Raw genomic sequence first — 18777 nt, 5'->3', positions numbered from 1 at the left:
AAAAAAAAAAAAAAAAAAATTAACACAGAATTTCAGAAAATGTAAGCTCATTCATTACATGTTAACATAAATAACATCTTTTTGGGAAAATAACTTTTCCCCAAAAAACTCAAAAATGAGCCAAAAGAGTGGCATTGCCTTGTAGGAGATGGCTGGATTCTCATTTTCATTCCACTTCTGCAGTTGATCTACTGCAGCGTTGTTTCAGTTGAAGTGAATGTACTTGAAAAAGGAAGTTGTATGTTAGTAATCGTTCAGGTCATTGTGGAGATCCTTTTTGATACTGCACCACACTTGACAAGTGGTAGTTTTTGTTTTCTTTTTTTAGAGGCAGGGTCCCTCTCCCAGGCAGGAGTGCATTGGTGTAATCACGGCTCACTGCAGCCTTAACCACCCGGACTTAAGCGATCCTCCTGCCTCATCCTCCCAAGTAGCTGAGACGATAGGTGCATGCCACCACGACTGGCTAATTTTTAATTTTTTGTAGCTCAGCCAATTGCAGGTTGGGCACAGTGGCTCATGCTTGTAATCCCAACACTTTGGGAGGCCAAGGCAGGAGGATCGCCAAAAAAAAAGGTTAATTGCAGTGTGGCATCTTAAATTTGGCAGTAAACTTCTCATGCTGTGTTTTGTTCACGTCCATTGGTCTACCTCGCACCTGGACCCATGAAAGCTTTTATGACATCAAACAGTGGGCATTTATAAAATATAAGCTAGTGAGTTATGCATATCTTTCAAAGGTTGATGTATTTCTTTATACAATGTGGAAAAATCATTTGTTCACATGCTGCCACTCTTATCAGAAAGGGTTTTTAAGGGAAGCTGTTGAGCTCACAGTGGCAGTTCCAAGTTTTCCAAAAAATGTTTCAGTTCCTTTGAGTGGAAGATTCGTTTTTTGTTCATTTTCAGGAAAACACCTGCCACATCCCTCAGTCTGAATAACTATATGTTGTCTGTCAGTCATTTTTTCAAGTAAAAACCAAGGTCTGTGAAAAAAAGTTAGTCCAGGCTCCAAAATCAGACAAGCTGCAAGTGCTTCTTAGGACAGCGCCTGCCTTAGATGCACATCCCATTTCATCACTAAGGATGCTTTAAAAGTCAGGTGTGGTGATGTGTACCTGTAGTCCCACCTACTAGCTGTGGTCCCAGCAACTCATGTGGCTGAGACAGGAAGATCTCTTGAGCCCAGGAATTTAAATTCAGCCTGGGATTTGAATAGTGAGAGGCACTATTTAATAGAGCCCCGACCAGTGTGTGCCTCTGTTTAACAAAAAAAAAAAAAAAAAAAAAAAAAGTATTCAGGGTAGAGTTTTTTTAATAAAAATTAATTCTCATTGCTTCACCTGTGGCATTCATAAATGATATGGGCTTTTTTCTTACTGCGTGTGTAGCAGTGAGGATTCCAAGCCCACTTGTGCGCTTGGCCCCTGCCTTGAGCTCTGCTTAGGCACCAGCAGCTTTTCCCACCAGCGTCAGCTGTGTCAACACAGCAGAAGGGGCGCATGGCAGGTGTTATGGTCTCACCATGCCTGCAGAGCACACAGTGGGCACTGCCAGTCTGGGGGCTGGGAAACAGCGCTGGTATTCCTGAGGGGCCTCTTCTGCAGCCACAGAGACTCAGCCTCTGTTTCCTTGGCAGCTGACATCGGCGACCTCCTAGAGCAGTTAGTAGAGGAGATCACAGGCTCCTTGTCGGGCCCAGCGAAGGACTTTTACCAGCGGGAGTTTGATTTCTTTAACAAGATCACCAATGTGTCGGCTATCATCAAGTAAGTGCAGTGCTTCAGAAACCGCCTTCTGGGATGTCTTGTTCCAGTCCCTGCAGCTTAACAGAAATGCCTGGGAAGCTTTAAAAATGCCCATACCTGGCCCCAACCAGATGAATGAGAGTAGTCTCTAGCAACAGGGCCACTGCTGGTTCTGATGGACAGCCAGAGTGGGTGGGGAAGCACTGCTTGGGGTGAGTCAAGGCTCTTGAAGGCATGGCAGAATGCATGGCCACGCCAGTTTCAGGAAATACAGCTTAGTTTCGTTCCTAAGGTTTGTAGAATTTAGCACATAGCTCCACAATTTGAGGCCACCTTGCCCTCTTCACACACTGAAGGATCGATCCTCATGGTGTCAGGAACACCAGACTGCCTTTGCAGCTCCTGTCATCGTTTTCCTGGACCTTCCATTCGTGTGGAACTGACACCATCCTTGGATGTTGTTGGCTTTGCCCATTCATAAGGGAGGAAACCCTGGAGTCATCAATGCTGGGCACGCTAGCCGGGCTGTCTCCAGTGCTTACACTGCTCTGACCTTGGTCAGTTTGAGACCCTTTTCTGGGCTGGGTGCTAAGAAGAGCAAATGCTGGCAGCTTCTAACCCACAAGATAAAGGACCGGATCTAGCGTTTCCTGGGTGGCAGCAGGTGGCAGGTGTTACCGCCACCACCCCCAGCCACACACACCCCTATACAGCAGGGGCAGAGCCTACCAGAAAACCGCCCCTTGGGGGCTGTCGGGGATTCTCCACGAGGAATGCAAGGCAAGAATTGCTGCCAGTGGTGCCTGGCTGCCCTGGGAGCAGCTAGAGCCAGGAAGAGAGGGACAGAGAGGGTAATCCAGGCAGGAGGGGCCCTGGGCTGTCCCCCAGCAGCCAGTTCCTCCAGGAGACAAAGCAAGCATTTCTTTCCTGTTTCTCAGGCCCTACCCTAAAGGTGACGAGAGAAAGAAGGCTTGTCTGTCAGCTCTGTCTGAAGTGAAGGTGCAGCCGGGTGAGCAGGTGGCTTCTGGAGGCTCGGATCAACCTCTTCCTGCGGGTGGGCCGCGGGGCGTGAAGGCTGCTGCCCTCTCCAGGCACTGCAGGGTGTGGACACAGCAGCTTGGCCAGCCCCACACCTGCTTGGGCCCACGGTGCCTGGTGCCCCAAGACCCCAGCCGCTCCCCAGAATCAGCCCCTAGTGAGCGGGAGCTGCTCGTCCGTGGGTGCCCTTCATCTTCCTTGCTGTCTGCTGTTTTTCTGGAGGCTGACACTGACCTCAGTAGCTGTTACTCTAGAAGAGGGTTCCTGGGCCCCAGCATTACAGGAGCAGGTCACACAGGCAGAGCCAGTGTGGGACAGCTCATGTGTGCTGGGACCCATCAACACCCCCCCGCCTCCCATAGGAAGCCGCTCCTGGGTGCCTGTAGCCGTGGCCACGTGGGAATTCAAGCCCAGCGTGGTTAAGGCTGAGCTTTTCAAGAGAAGATGGAAATCCAGACTTCACTGGGCAGCTCTCTCTCCATTTTATTTTATTTTATTTTTACTTATTTATTTATTTATTTTTGAGATGGAGTCTCACTCCAGTCTGAGTCTCGCCCAGACTGGAGTGCAGAGTGGTGAGGTCTCGGCTCACTGCAAGCTCCGCCTCCCGGGTTCACGCCATTCTCTTGCCTCAGCCTCCCGAGTAGCTGAGACTACAGGCATGTGCCACCACGCCCAGCTAATTTTTTTATATTTCTAGAAGAGACGGGGTTTCACCATGTTAGTCAGGATGGTCTCGATCTCCTGACCTTGTGATCTGCCCGACTCGGCCTCTCAAAGTGCTGGGATTACAGGCATGAGCCACTGCGCCCGGTCTCTCTCTCCATTTCTAACTATTGGCACAAACTTGTCTTCCAAACTCTGGCCAGGACCCTGTACAGAGGTTCACAGCGGCTGGTCTCAGCTGTGGAGTGCCCTGAAGGGCCCCAGTTTAACCATTTCTTCCCAACACGTTGTGTTGAGCTCACACGACAGCTCGGCTTCTCAGAGAGGGCAGGACTTGCGTGCAGGGCCTCTGTTCCCGCACCGGGAAGGCCACAACTGCTGGGGAGGGGCAAAAAGAGCTGGAAGCATCGTACTGCAAGGGGCATACACAGAAGTCCCCAGCCCCTGGCTCTAGATCGTGTTGGCTGAGTCTTGCCCCAGAGGTCAGGGAAGCCAGCCGGGCTCTAGCAGGAGAGCACAGAGGGGCCTGAGTGTGAGCCATGGCCTGGAGCAGGCAGAAGGGCGGGTGAGGAAGAGGAGGAGATGGCGTGCCCCCCTCTCCCTGTACCCCACAGCAAGGCCAAGCTTGGCTTCCCTCAAAGCCCACCTCTCAGGGCTCAAGGAGCACATGTTCCCTTTAGGGACTGGCAGTTCCTTGGCCAGAAACGCCCTTTCCCTTGTCCTCTTACTTCACACATTTACTGAGCACTCACTGAGAAAGGGGAACCTGGGCTGGGCGCAGTGGCTCACGCCTGTAATCCTAACACTTTGGGAGGCCAAGGCAGGTGGATCATGAGGTCAGGAGATCAAGACCATCCTGGCTAACATGGTGAAACCCATCTCTACTAATAATACAAAAAATTAGCGGGGCATGGTGATGGGCGCCTGTAGTCCCCGCTACTTGGGAGGCTGAGGCAGGAGAATGGTGTGAACCTGGGAGCTTGCAGTGAGCCAAGATTGCGCCACTGCACTCCAGCCTGGGTGATAGAATGAGCCTCTGTCTCAAAAAAACAAAAACAAGAAAAGAAAAGGCATGACATTAGGTATTGTGGCTGTTAAAAAGATGAGTAAGGCATGGACCCTGAGCTGAAGAAGATTGAGCTCATAAAGATACAAAGTAAGCATAAAGAAACAATGTTCTGCCGGGCGCGGTGGCTCAAGCCTGTAATCCCAGCACTTTGGGAGGCCGAGACGGGCGGATCACGAGGTCAGGAGATTGAGACCATCCTGGCTAACACAGTGAAACCCCGTCTCTACTAAAAAATACAAAAAACTAGCCGGGCGTGGTGGCGGGCACCTGTAGTCCCAGCTACTCGGGAGGCTGAGGCAGGAGAATGGCGTAAACCCGGGAGGCAGAGCTTGCAGTGAGCTGAGATCCGGCCACTGCACTCCAGCCTGGGCAACAGAGTGAGACTCCGTCTCAAAAAAAAAAAAAAGAAACAATGTTGGCCGGGAGTGGTGGCTCGTGCCCTAATCCCAGCACTTTGGGAGGCTGAGTTGGGTGGATCACCTGAGGTAAGGAGTTCCAGACCAGCCTGGCCAACATGATGAAACCCTGTCTGTACTAAAAGTACAAAAATTAGCTGGGCACGGTGGCGGGCGCCTGTAATCCCAGCTACTCGGAAGGCTGAGGCAGGAGAATCGCTTGAACCCAGGAGGCAGAGGTTGCAGTGAGCCAAGATCATACCACTGCACTCCAGCCTGGGTGACAGAGCAAGACTCTATCCAAAAAAAAAGGGGGACTCCAAGAATGGAGGGCTGTTCGGAGGGTTGCTCAGACAGGTGGAGGCAGGACAGGCTTCACACGCACCCCCAGAAGCAGTAGAGCTGCATCCGTGAGGATGGGGCTCAGTGCTCCTCCAGCAAGAGCGTGTCCTGGGAGGGGCAGACTCCTTTGGTCAATGGCTGGAAGAGTCGAAGAGTCAGGGAGGACAGACCCTTAGCGGCCGCAGAGTAATAAGTTAGTGGTGCCCTGGACAAGGACCACAGGCCCCTCCAGAGGGGTGGGGTGTGCCTGCAGGGTGGACTCGCACCTAACATCCGTGTTGGAAACTGACACTGGCCTCACCTTGGTGACTCATGCACTCCCTGTGACTGCCTCTGTCCCTGCACAGGCTGCTACCTGCCCAGCAACCCCGAGGCCATCGTGCTGGACATCGACTACAAGTCTGGGACCCCGATGCAGAGGTGGGCGCCTCGCCCTGCCCATCCCCCGCTTCCACAACATCCTCGTATGCAGTTTTTCTCAGCTACGTCATGGGTGCCACATTCTTTTTGTTTTCAGTGCTGCAAAAGCCCCATATCTGGCCAAGTTCAAGGTGAAGCGATGTGGAGTTAGCGAACTTGAAAAAGAAGGTCAGTAAAGATCCCTGGTTTTGTTTGGGAGCTCAGTGCTTTTCCTTGCTAATGCCAGTTTCTTTCGGCATGTGTTTAATTTAGTACCAGCTCTCCATAAAAGATGATGTCTGTCCATCTGTCTGCCCTCACTCAAGTCAGACCCCTCATTGGGGGATGGCATGGAGCTCAAGTGCAGTGACAGATGTGCCACCCCTAGAGGTCTGTCTGCCGTGAGTCAGCTGGCATACTCCAGCAGGCTCCTGCCTGAGGCTGAGGGGCCCAGGGCCATTGTGGGGTGTTAGTTTCTGAGGGCAGCTGTGCAGACAATCAGTTCTGGAGGCTGGAGTCCACCATCGCGGTGTCATCAGGGCCGTGCCCCCTCTGAAGGCTCTGGGCAGGTCCCGCCTTGCCTCCTCAGTTTCTGGTGGTGGTGCTGGCAGTCCTGGGCACACTTTGGCCTGCAGATGCTCCACTTCCATCTCTGCCTCCCTCTTCACATGATGATCTCCCTTGAAGGACGTCAGTCATTGGATTAGGGCCCATCCTAATCCACTGTGACCTTGTCTTAACCTAATTACATCTGCAAAGACCCTGTTTCCAAATAAGGACACATTCTAAGGTTTGGGGTGAACATGAATTTTAGGGAGACACTCTTCAATCCAGTACAGACAGTGTGGCCAGCTGTGCAGAGGGGGCCACCACCCCTTGCAGGGATCTGCCTCCCATGGCCATGTCCACACACTGGCCCTGAGCCCTCCCAGGACCCCAGTGTACAGACACATTCCTCCTGCCCCCCAGCTCACAGCACCCAACACTGACCCAGGCATACCTGGGTCTTCACTGCAGATGAAATGGGGCTCTGTTTTTAGTTCCATTTAAGCCTAAATGTTCTTAGACTCCGACACTGGATTCCACTTGCTATTCCAAGGCTTTCCTTGAGCCCTGTTGTGTAGGGACCAACCCCACAGGGTCGGTGGGTTTTTCTCCCCATGTGCGGAAACGAGAGATCATAGAAATAAAGACATAAAGAGATAAAAGACAGCTGGACCCGGGGGACCACTACTACCAAGACGTGGAGACCGGTAGTGGCGCGCCAGGCTGCGTTGTTATTTATTGTATACAAGGCAAAAGGGGCAGGGTAAAGAGTGTGAGTCATCTCCAATGATTGATAAGGTCGTGTGAGTCACGTGCCCACCAGACAGGAGGCCCTTCCCTGTTAGGTAACCGAGGTGGAGGCAGAGAGGACAGCTTACGTCATTATTTCTTCTATGCTCTTTTCAGAAAGATCAAAGACTTTAATACTTTCACTGGCCGGGCGCGGTGGCTCAAGCCTGTAATCCCAGCACTTTGGGAGGCCGAGACAGGTGGATCACGAGGTCAGGAGATCGAGACCATCCTGGCCAAAATGGTGAAACTCCATCTCTACTAAAAAAATACAAAACCTAGCCGGGCGAGGTGGCGGGCGCCTGTAGTCCCAGCTACTCGGGAGGCTGAGGCAGGAGAATGGCGTAAACCCGGGAGGCGGAGCTTGAAGTGAGCTGAGATCCAGCCACTGCACTCCAGCCTGGGCGACAGAGCGAGACTCCGTCTCAAAAAAAAAAAAAAAAAATACTTTCACTAATTTTCCTACTGCTATCTAGAGGGCAGAGCCAGGTGTACAGGGTGGAACATGAAGGCGGACCAGGAGCGTGACCGCTGAAGCACAGCATCACAGGGAGATGGTTAGGCCTCCGGATAACTGTGGGTGAGCCTGACTGATGTCAGGCCCTCCACAAGAGGTGGTGCAGCAGAGTCTTCTCTAACTCCCCTGGGGAAAGGGAGACTCCCATTCCCGGTCTGCTAAAAGGGGTGCTTTTCCTACTGCTAGACCACAGTCCGCTAGGTAACGGGCGCCTTCCCAGATGCTGACGTTACCACTAGACCAAGGAGCCCTCTAGTGGCCCTGTCGGACATAGCAGAAGGCTCACACTCTTGTCTTCTGGTCACTTCTCACCGTGCCCCTTAAGCTCCTATCACTGTATGGCCTGGTTTCTCCTAGGTTGTAATTGTAGAGCAAAGATTATTATAATATTGGAATAAAGAGTAATTGCTACAAACTAATGATTAATGATATATGTAATTGTATCTATGATTTATATCTATATAACTTGTTATTTTATATAATATACTGGAACAGCTCATGCCCTCGGTCTCTTGCTTCAGCACCTGGGTGGCTTGCCACCTACACTGTTGGGCTCCTTCTTGGCCTCCCTGGAGCTTTGAAGAAGTGATCCCCAAGATTGCTGGGGTTTCTTTCAGGCATGGGAGAGGACTTACCCCTGGCCCCCTCAGAGGGCTTCTCACTGCCTACAGGCTAACAACAGCCTCTCTCCCTGTGGGCAGGTCTGCGGTGCCGCTCAGACTCCGAGGATGAGTGCAGCGCACAGGAGGCTGACGGCCAGAAGATCTCCTGGCAGGCAGCCATCTTCAAAGTGGGGGACGACTGCCGGCAGGTAAGCAGGGTCAGGCCTGGGTTAGGCTTAGGGGCTGGGCTTGCTGCTCCCCAAGGCTCCAGGCCCGCCAGAGTCCAATCTCATATGCAGAAATGTGAATCTTCGCCACCTCTTATATGGTTCAGGTGCCATGGGGTAAATTAGGGCTTCTGCAAAACCCAGAGGCCTCTCCTTCCAGCCCTTCTCCCACTGTCTCCCCCAGTGCCCACCTGAGGGAACTGCCCAGGGGTTGGGTGTCCTATCTCACACACCCCACCAGACAGCTCAGCCTCATGCTCAGCCCAGGACCTGGTGGTCCCAGCAGCCTGAGTCCAGCCCCTGATGGTCAGAAAGCAAGGCCTTCCAGACTTGCTCAGCTGTGGCCTCCCCACCTCACTCCATCTCTGGGTGCTTGGCTTCTGCCCTGCATGAGCCAGAAGAGCTGCTGGGGTGCATGGCCAGCTGAGCGCATCCCGCACGTCCCGGCTTCCCAGGACATGCTGGCCCTGCAGATCATCGACCTCTTCAAGAATATCTTCCAGCTGGTCGGCCTGGACCTCTTTGTTTTTCCCTACCGCGTGGTGGCCACTGCCCCTGGGGTAAGTTCCGTGAGTGGAGCCAGTAGGGCAGCCCTGGGCACCTCGCACCCGGTGGGCTCAAAACTGGCCTTTCCTCCCTAGTGCGGGGTGATTGAGTGCATCCCCGACTGCACCTCCCGGGACCAGCTGGGCCGCCAGACAGACTTCGGCATGTACGACTACTTCACACGCCAGTACGGGGACGAATCCACCCTGGCCTTCCAGCAGGTAGCCAGGGCAGCCACAGCCTGGGGTGGGCGGGTGTGTGTGCGCTCCACTCCATCCCAGCCTCCACTCACACCGTGCTCTCCTCAGTCATCCTTTGTTAAGGGTTAAAACGTGGGCACCTGGGCCATGTGTGGTGGCTCATGCCTGTAATCCCAGTACTTTGGGAGGCCAAGGCAGGCGGATCATGAGGTCAAGAGATCAAAACCACCCCAAGAGATCCTGGCCAAGATGGTGAAACCCCATCTCTACTAAAAATAAAAAAATTAGCTGGGCATGGTGGTGGGCACCTGTAGTCCCAGCTACTTGGGAGGCTGAAGCAGGAGAATCGCTTGAACCCAGGAGGCAGAGATTGCAGTGAGCCAAGATTGCCCCACTGCCTGGTGACAGACCCAGACTCCATTTAAAAAAAAAAAAACACCAGAGCATCTGTAAGCCACTTTGGGAGTCAAAAGAATGTAGAGCTGGGCTGGACTCCTCAGAAGAAAGTTAAGTTCTGGGTGTGGGAGGAAGCACCTACACCCCCACATCCACAGACAGCCCCTGTCACTCCTGCTGCCGAAGACTGGCTTGCTGATTTGGGCTCTGCCTCCACAGTGGGGTCACAGAGCCAGGGAGAGTGCCCACAGGCCCAGGGATCCTGGGTGTGGGACAAGGGAGAGTGCCCACAGGCCCCAGGGCCTCTGTGAGCCCAGGGCGCTCTCTGCACAGGCCCGCTACAACTTCATCCGAAGCATGGCCGCCTACAGCCTCCTGCTGTTCCTGCTGCAGATCAAGGACAGACACAACGGCAACATTATGCTGGACAAGAAGGGCCATATCATCCACATTGGTCAGCCAGCCACAGTGCCACCCTCCTCTCCCTTCACCCCTGGCACCCAGGAGAGGCTAGGGATCCCCACCCCACAGAGGGAAGCATGCCCAGGACCACCCTGCCAGGAGTGTCAGGGTCCAGTTCTGAGGTCTGAACTGTCAGCCACCAAGCTGTTCTGCTGTGGAGGGTGCCTGGCCCCGGCTCCAAGGAGCTGGGGCGAGAGCAGCCATTGCTCTGAGTCAGAAGCTGGAGCTAGGCGGAGTGGGGCTTATCCAAGTTCAGTGCCCCAGCCTGGCTCACTCCTGCCTCCACTTTCTCCCTTCTCTTCCTCTGCCTGCTGCTCCACCACCCACCCCATCACTGTCCCCAAGAAAACACAACCTGCCTGTTGGGGGTGGAGGGGATGCTGCTGTTGCAGTCCTTTTCTCCTCCTTAAAACAGACCACTTGTCCCTGCCCGCCCTGGCTCCTAGCCCAGTCACAGGCAGCTCTTTGGGGTTTTGCAGACTTTGGCTTCATGTTTGAAAGCTCGCCCGGTGGCAATCTTGGCTGGGAACCCGACATTAAGCTGACGGATGAGATGGTGATGATCATGGGAGGCAAGATGGAGGCCACGCCCTTCAAGTGGTTCATGGAGATGTGTGTCCGTGGCTATCTGGCTGTGCGGTGAGCCCGGGTGAGGGCCAGGGTGGAGGCAGAAGGGGTGTGTGGAACGTTCTGAGGTCCCCTTTAGAAGGGAATCGGGTTCCAGAGAGTGAGGTAGTTGCTAGCAGCCACCTGCTGACCTATGCCTGTCCTTTGGTCACCTCTTGTGTGCCCACCTGTGCCAGTAAATTCTTGCTCTGGACATCTCATTCCAGCCACCTTCCCCAGGATCCTGCCCACGCCTTCAGCCATGGGCTCCCCCTTTCTGGGCATCCCATCCACCCTGTCACCAAAGCCTGAGCACCTGCCACCTCACAGGCTACATGCCAGAGATGGGCTTCGTCCCAGTTTCATGTAAAGGTCACTTGGCCAAGGCCACAATCCAACCTGGGTTCGTCCGCATTGCCCTGCAGGGAAAGCCAGGTCAGAGTGTCTGCGTCCCACCCAGGTGCAGAAGCCATGGCCGGCAGCCTGATGTGGGGGACAGGGCAGGACACTCAGCCTGTCCAGAGTGCGCGTGGGTAGTCCTTGCCTGGGCGGTACGGGTTACCAAGTGCAGCAGATTGAAAGTTGCCTCGGAGATGGAGAAGATGTGGCAGGGGAGGTGGGTGGCAGGAGCCCACACCTGAGGCTGTTGGCATCAGCCAGGCCGCAGGACTACAGGAAGGGCCACCACCTAGGCTGGCCTCAGCCCACCTCTCCCTCCTATCTCTCCCCAGGCCCTACATGGACGCGGTCGTCTCCCTGGTCACTCTCATGTTGGACACGGGCCTGCCCTGTTTTCGCGGCCAGACGATCAAGCTCTTGAAGTAGGTTCCTTGATGGACACGCAGGCCATCTGGGGGACAGTTGTCCATTAGCTGAGGCTCCATCCAAGATAGGAACCTTTTGTGTAATTGTCAGTGTGGTTGTCATCTCCTTGGAACCTCAGAGCAGACAGGGTTCCTGAGTGATGCTCTATCCCTAGACCAAGCCTGTGAGAGACCCCTGCTTGTGCCGGCCACACCAAGGACCCACCCAGGAGCCTCTATTATGTCACAGATGCTACGCCCACCCCACCTTGACCCTAAGGTCTAGGGCTGCAGTAGCTTAGCTCCCCAATGCTTAGTCCCCTAATGCCATGGGAGCACTCAGGTTATGCTGGGAAGGGGACAGGGCCCACAGTAAGTCAGGCGTGGCCTTCACAGCACCCCATCTTCCAACATGTGGGCCCCAGAGGTACATTTCCAGGGCATGACTCTCAGCTGAAGTCCCTCCCCATGGAAGACCCTCTGGGCCAGGGAGCCAGCACGGCCCTACCCATGGCAGCCCTGACACAGCCTCTCCCCCAGGCACAGGTTTAGCCCCAACATGACCGAGCGCGAGGCTGCAAATTTCATCATGAAGGTCATCCAGAGCTGCTTCCTCAGCAACAGGTGAGTCCCCCACCTTCCTGCCTTCATCCCCTGCCTCAGTGGCCACTGGGCACCTGCAGGGCGTTTCCTGCACCAGGATATGAGGATCCTGCTGTCCCCGAGCCACCCCTCTCGTGAAGACCCAAGCCTTGACAGGAGCTCTTGAGGAGCAGTGGGGCACTGGTTTAGGGGGCTGTGGTGTGCTGAGGGGAACACTTGGCAGAGGCCAGAGGCTGGGCCCACCTGGCCAGGGCTTGTGAGGCCAAGGGAGCAATGGAGGCACAAGGCCAGGAGTAGTAGAACTGAATGTGGTGTCAGGCCTCCCTCCTCCCAGGAGGGCTGAGGAGTCAGACCCCACTCCTTCCCTGTGCCTGCCTCAGGCTGCTTTGTGGGCAGTGACTGGAGGTGCAAGCCGGGCTGCTGGTCACTACTGTGGTGGGAGGAGATGGGTGCAGAGGGCCCTGGAGAGGGCTGGCTCAGGGTCCAAAGGCGGAGCACCGGGCTGACAGGCTCCCCGCTGTGGGAATCAGAGGCGGCTTTGAGGGGTCCAGCCTGAACAAAGGGAGGATGGCGATCCCAGCAGGTGAGCCATCCCCGAAGGGGGCAGCACTTACACATGTGGGGTTAGTAAGGCCCTGAGGGGCATGTGGGGGCCCAAGGCTGTGCCATGGGACAGGCCACATCCAGACTAGAAGGAGGGGCCCAAGTGTGGCCATCTGCGTGGGGAACTGCCTGCCGGAGGAGTGTGAGAGGAAGCTGAGACCTGCCTCCAGGTGGCGCCCGGGTCCAGCGCCCTAACAAGGGCAGTGTGGAGACGGCACGGAAGGAGCTCTTGCTGAGGAAGCAGAGAAACCAGACGGCCAGGACTTTAAGAGGGGCTGGGGCAGGGCGAGAAGGGGCTCTCCAGAGGTGCGAGGAGAGCATACAGACCCCTTGGCGGCATCTGGCCAGGACGAGCCAAGGGGCCCGAGGCCCATGTGGCAGAGCAGTGGCTCCCACAGATGGAAGCGGTTTGGCTGAGGAGCACGAGGTGGCCTTGGAGGCCCCCGGGTTGGAGCAGGAGATGTGGCCACTGGGTGGGGGAGGGCACACCTGAGACATTTGTGCCTTCAGGTGCTGGGCAGCCATGAGGGGCTGATTGGACAGTGAGGGCTCCCTGCTGGGGAGGGACCCCAGACCCTGCTGGCTCCTCACATCTCCTTTCACTCTTCCTTGGCCTTTCAGGAGCCGGACCTACGACATGATCCAGTACTATCAGAATGACATCCCCTACTGAGGAGGGGACCTCCAAGGCCCTCCACCCCATGGGCCCTTGAAGCTGCCCCACAATCATGGAGCCCTGTGACCTCCCCGCCCTGCCGCCACATGCAGTGGAGGACAGACCTGTGGCCGGAAGAGCCTGGTAGCGCCTCCTGGGGCAGCACGTGGGTGGCGCAGCCTTGGTAACGCCATGGACTGCAGTGACAATCATTGGATGGTGCTGTCTATGCACAGGTGTGAGTCCTCTGTTTGCACTGGACATATTCCCTACCTGTCTTATTTCATGAAGTATTTTCTTGTGTATAAAAAAAAGATACAAGATTTAACCAACATCAACAAAATAAAAACCCAAAATAGTGCTGAGTTGGAATCTGTGAGGTTTTGTGTCAAGTCCTAAGTCCACCTTCAGCCAAGGGGCAGTTCCTGGATATGCCCCTAGAGAGGGGGGCCCAGGGTTGCCTGCACTCATAGGCTGGGGCCCAGGAGCACGGGTTGTGGCTTAACAAGCATGAGAGTCCCACAATCTGACCACGGCGTAGGTGCACCAAAGCGCGCGCTGTGTTTTTCCTGAGTGCTCTCTGCCCGCTCCAAAGCTGTCTCCCTCAGGGCTGCCATGGGGGCCTGTCTGTGGCTCTCCGCATCACCCTCCCACTGCTCTAGTCTTTCCCTCTTACTCATTTTCAAGTGCTGTGCTCTGGAACTCCAAAATCTTTGTGTGACTAGACCCAGCAAGCATCTACTCCCACCTACTAAGGCCCTACATCTGAAGCAGATAGGTCTTTCTGAAGACCTGAAACAAATGAGAAGCTCCAAAAGATCAGCTCAACAGCAGGTAAGAGAGAAAATCGGTGATCAGAACAGTGAAATGACCAAAAATGGAGTGTGAAGGAAAGAAAAGGAAAGCCAAGTGGGGTGGCTCCTAATCCCAGCATTTCGGCAGGCCAAAGCGGGAGGATTGCTTGAGCCCAGGAGTTCAAGGCCAGCATAAGCAACATGGCAAGACCCTATCTCTACAAAAAAAAAATTTTTAATTAGCCACGTGGTGGTGAATGCCTGTAGTCCCAGCTACTCAGGAGGGTAAGATCACTTGAGCCCAAGAGCAAGACTCCAGTGAGCTGTGATCGTACCACTGCACTCCAGCCTGGGTAACAGTTTCAAAAAAAAAAGAGTTGAATGAAAAGCTCCCATCAACTTTTTTTTTTTTTTTTTTAAGGCAAGAGTCTCACTGTCGCCCAGGCTGGAGTGCATGGTGCGATCTCTGCTCACTGCAATCTGTCTCCCAGGTTCAAGCAAGTCTCCTACCTCAGCCTCCTAAGTAGCTGGGATTTCAGCTGTACGCCACCACACCCAGCTAATTTTTATACTTTTAGTGGAGAAGGGGTTTCGTCATGTTGGCCAGGCTGATCTTGAACTGGCTTCAGGTGATCTGCCCGACTCGGCCTCCCAAAGTGCTGGGATTGGAGCCACCGTGCCCGGCTCCAGTCAACTTCTAATGGGATTTCCAGAGTTGAAAAACACAAATATTCAGCTTTAGGAAGCACAGTTGAGTCCCGAGCCGTACAAATAAAAATATAGGCTGGGCACAGTGGCTCACGTGTAATCCCAGCACTTTGGGAGGCTGAGGTGAGTGGACTGCTGGAATCCAGCAGTTTGAGACCAGCCTGAGCAACATGGCAAGACCCCATCTCTACAAAACATCCAAGTTATCCTGGCATGGTGGCACAGGCCTGTAGTCCCAGGTCCCAGCTACTAAGGAAGCTGAGGAGGGAGAATCTCTTTAGCCCGGGAGGTGAAGGTTGCAGTGAGCCAAGATCACGCCATTGCACTCCAGTCTGGGTGACAGAGTGAGACTATCTCAATAAAAAATACAAGTCAATGTATAAGTTAAAAGGACTTTTAATAGACATTAATCCAAAAGAAGGCAGGAAAGGAGAACATAATAGACTTACCACCCCAATTTAAAAGTCAAGAGATTATAAACATGAAGAAGTGAGACCCAGTTATGTGCTGATTATAACCAAAGCACTTTACATATGAAGACATAGATCTATGGAAAAAAGACTGGCCATCCATAATCATCATGTATATGGGTGTTTATGGAGCATTTCACAATAAGCAATTGATGAGCTACCAACAAGGAAGTAAACACAGGAGCCCTGAACAAGCCTGTCACCCACCTGGACCTGCTGGGTATTTGTAAAACACTCTGTCAGCCTGGCGCGATGGCTAACGCCTATAATCCCAACATTGTGGGAGGCCAAGCTGGGCGGATCATGAGGTCAAGAGGTTGAGACCATCCTGGCCAACATGGTAAAAGCAAAAATTAGCTGGGCATGGCGGCATGCACCTGTAGTCCCAGCTACTTGGGAGGCTGAGGCAGGAGAATCACTTGAACCCAGGAGGCGGAGGTTGGAGTGAGCTGAGATTGCACACCACTGTACTCCAGTCTGGCGACAGAGCAAGACTCCATCTCAAAAAAAAAAAATCACTGTCAACAGCAACAGTACTTTCTTCTCAATGTTCATTACAAGCTTTGTGCTGGGCCACAAAAGTCTCAGTAAATAAGACAGAATTAAAATCACGCAAAGTGGCGGTGGCTCAAGCCTGTAAGTCCTACGCAGCTTTGGGACGGCCCGAGACCGGCCCGGATCACGAGGTCAGGAGATCGAGACCCTCCGCTGGCTAACACGGTGAAAACCGCGTCTCTACTAAGAAAATACAAAAAACTAGCGGCGAGGTGGCGGCGCGGCCCCTGTAGTCCCAGCTAGCTCGGGAGGGCCTGAGGCAGCGGCATGGCGTAAACCGTCCGGGGGCGAGGGCTGCACGTGAGCTGAGATCAGCGGCCACTGAGCACTCCAGCCTGGGGCCCGAGCAGAGCGAGACTCTGTTCTCAACAAAAAAAAAAAAAGAAAAAAAAAAATATCACGCTAAGTGTGTTATCTGGCCACAGTGGAAATCAGGAATCAATAACAGTAAGGTATCTGGAAAAAATGTTGGCCAGGCACGGTGGCTCATGCCTGTAATTCCAGCACTTTGTGGAGGCCGAGGTGGGTGGATCACGAGGTCAGGAGATCGAGACCATCCTGGCTAACACAGTGAAACTGCGTCTTCACTAAAAATACAAAAAATTAGCTGGGTGTGGTGGCGGGCGCCTGTAGTCCCAGCTACTTGGGAGGCTGAGACAGGAGAATGGTGTGAACCCAGGAAGCAGAGCTTGCAGTGAGCCGAGAGGGTGCCACTGCACTCCAGCCTAGGCAACAGAGCCAGACTTTTGTCTCAAAAAAAAAAAAAGTAGCACATGTGATCAGAGGGAAAAAGACCAGCATTAAGATGCTTTAAGGCAGTTTAGGGGAAGATGACAGCGATGAGCTGAGCTCAAGTAGTAAGAATACCAGAATACAGAGTGTGACTTCCCAAATAAACAGAAGGAAAGGGGAGCATTGAAAAACCAGGATCAACATGTTACAATTGGTAGAAATAAATTCAAATATAGTAGAAATAATTTCAAATCACAATACTTGAAAAAGGCAGCTTGTCAAATTGGCAAAAAAGTGTCAAATGCTATGTACAAGTTTCTGGCAATATGGCAAATTATATATCCTGAAAAACTGAAAATGCGGTTTATAATACTGGGGAGTGGATCTAAATCCATAAGCTGTAAGAAAGGAAGGAATCTTTGGAGGCTAAAAAACCAAGCTCCTACAGGACATGGGAGACAGATGACGAACCCACGAGCTTCATCCCTTGAGGAGTTTATTAGGCGACCTTGGTCTACACTCTCAGGAGAGGAGTGCACCAGAAATAAAGCCAGGTGCCCTGGAGTCCACCTGGAGCCAGGCGCGGGACGCTGCACTTAGGTGGGCAGCAGCCCGTTAGCGCGCAGCTCCAGCAGCGGGGACAGTGTGTAGCGCAGGCGGCGCAGCGTCGTCTCCGAGGTGAGGCTCCGGAGCCACGCGGAGATGGTGCCGGGGTCCAACAGCACCGTCCAGAGCAGCGACAGCCCCAGGAAGAGGAGCGGCAGCGTCAGCAGCACCTGCAGCGCGCCCAGCACGCACCGCCTGCGGGGCGAAAGGCAGGCAGGTGGGCGGCGACTCGGGCGGGCACCTGGGGGACCGCGGCCGCGCCCACCGCCCTGCTCACCTGATGGCCAGCGCGCACCGGCCGCCGAACAGCCGCATCTCCTGCGGAGAGAGGGGGCCTCATCCAGCTACCTCCGCGCCCGCGGCGCCGGCCGGGTTTCCAGGAGGAGGGGGAGGCGGCCCGGCGCCGGGATGGGGAGGAGTGTCCCGCTCCAGCCCGCCCCGCCCGGACCCGTGCGGGCGCTCACTCGGTCCGCCCTGGCCATCTCCTCCATGAGCGACTCGGTGCTGTACTGCACTCCGCGAAGCTGTCCGTCACACCTGCGGGGACAGGCATGCAGGTGGGAGCCTGGCCCGGCCCCACAGTGCCCCGCCGCGCCCGCAGGCCCAACTCCCTTACGGTTCCTGGCCACTCTGCCAGGCGTCCAACTCCTCCGCAGCCTCCATCACCTTCACCTGCACCTCCTGGAGCGGGTGAGAGTGCAGACTGAGGCCTCGGGGAGGCGTCCTGGCGGCGGCTTGGGAGACCTGCCGCCCCAGGTCTGGGGGAGGAGAGACGGGAGGCACCTTGGCGTCCGAGTGGGGCCGCACCTGCAGGACTACGGTCTGCTCCTGGAATATGGCCCAGGTCTCAGCTGTCTGCAGCGCGCCCTGGGTGTGGACACCTGGGTTAGACTCCGGGGAGACACGCCCTTCCCCACCCACACTCGAAAGCCGACCCTCCAACAGAATCCACTTCTGCCCTCACCTGCTGCAGTTTCTCCTCCTGCAAGGCGCACTTGGTCTCCGCTAGCTCCAGTTCATTCTTGAGAAGGACCCAGGGAATGTCAGGAGGTCCGCAGGCCGACACCCCGCTGCCCCTCCGGGCCCCGCCCGTGGCCCTCAGCGCCCACCCCCAGGCGACCATGACCCTGCCCACGTCCTCAAGACCCGTCGTAAGCAATGCCCCAGTTAGTCATGGCCCCGCCCCCTCCGCGCTCCGCCCCTATTCTAGCCCTCAGGGCCCCGCCCTCATGCGGTTATGCTCCGCCCACATCCCCGCCCAGTCCACGCCGTCAGGGCCTGCCGTAAGCCACACCCCAGGTGGTCACGGCCCCGCTCATGCTGCTGCTCCGACTCTACTAAAGACCTCAGGGTCCCGCTCAAGCACCTGCAGCGTCACCAATTGGGCTGCGAGTTGCTGCTCCGCGCTCTTCTGGCTCTGCTGTTCCCCTCCGTAGTAGAAGAGCTATGGGCGGGGCTTGTAAGGGCGGGGTTTACCGACTTCTGGAGGAACGGGTGTCAAGGGTGACAGGGACGGAGAGGCAACAAGGGCGGGGACCAGAGCAGGACTTCCGAGAGGAACCAAGAGACAGGCCCTCCCATCTCCGGCACGTACCTGACTCGACAGCTCCTCCCACTGCTCCTGCAGCTGCCTGTTGTACTGCTCCTGCGGACAGGGTCCTGGGGCGGTGCCGGCCTCCCCGCCGGTCCTGCCTCACCCC

The 18777-nt window shown here is 55.0% G+C and overlaps 2 protein-coding genes across 6 annotated transcripts in view; one reads left to right on the top strand and one right to left on the bottom strand.

The window, feature by feature from the left end:
• Positions 1–13584, top strand: part of PI4KA (phosphatidylinositol 4-kinase alpha) — a 158908-nt gene extending 145324 nt beyond the window's left edge. For both annotated transcript variants that reach the window (XM_017882573.1, XM_017882572.1), the window contains 12 exons: positions 1640–1769; positions 2687–2757; positions 5606–5678; positions 5776–5846; positions 8211–8320; positions 8794–8898; positions 8980–9105; positions 9814–9934; positions 10422–10581; positions 11280–11369; positions 11892–11975; positions 13179–13584. In XM_017882573.1, the coding sequence (XP_017738062.1) occupies positions 1640–1769; positions 2687–2757; positions 5606–5678; positions 5776–5846; positions 8211–8320; positions 8794–8898; positions 8980–9105; positions 9814–9934; positions 10422–10581; positions 11280–11369; positions 11892–11975; positions 13179–13230 (1193 nt within the window). In that variant the 3' untranslated portion in view covers positions 13231–13584. The remainder of the gene's footprint in view (positions 1–1639; positions 1770–2686; positions 2758–5605; positions 5679–5775; positions 5847–8210; positions 8321–8793; positions 8899–8979; positions 9106–9813; positions 9935–10421; positions 10582–11279; positions 11370–11891; positions 11976–13178) is intronic.
• Positions 13585–16729: 3145 nt separating this feature from the next.
• The window catches only part of TMEM191C (transmembrane protein 191C), a 5228-nt gene continuing 3180 nt past the window's right edge, over positions 16730–18777 (bottom strand). The window contains exons 3-10 of one of the 4 annotated variants that reach the window (XM_017882570.1): positions 18672–18722; positions 18444–18521; positions 18042–18098; positions 17861–17944; positions 17694–17758; positions 17542–17614; positions 17355–17395; positions 16730–17272 (exon numbers count right to left, since the gene is read on the bottom strand). In XM_017882570.1, coding sequence (XP_017738059.1) covers positions 17068–17272; positions 17355–17395; positions 17542–17614; positions 17694–17758; positions 17861–17944; positions 18042–18098; positions 18444–18521; positions 18672–18722 — 654 coding nt within the window. In that variant the 3' untranslated portion in view covers positions 16730–17067. Of the gene's footprint in view, positions 17273–17354; positions 17396–17541; positions 17615–17693; positions 17945–18041; positions 18099–18443; positions 18522–18671; positions 18723–18777 lie in introns of all 4 variants that reach the window. The other 3 variants (XM_017882571.1, XM_017882568.1, XM_017882569.1) reach the window with 3 other exon arrangements.

This window comes from Rhinopithecus bieti, unplaced genomic scaffold (assembly GCF_001698545.2).
Source record: "Rhinopithecus bieti isolate Rb0 unplaced genomic scaffold, ASM169854v2 scaffold_13317, whole genome shotgun sequence".
Taxonomy (NCBI): domain Eukaryota; kingdom Metazoa; phylum Chordata; class Mammalia; order Primates; family Cercopithecidae; genus Rhinopithecus; species Rhinopithecus bieti.
The sequence above is the reverse complement of the archived record's forward strand: the minus strand, read 5'-3'. Positions and strand labels throughout refer to the sequence as shown.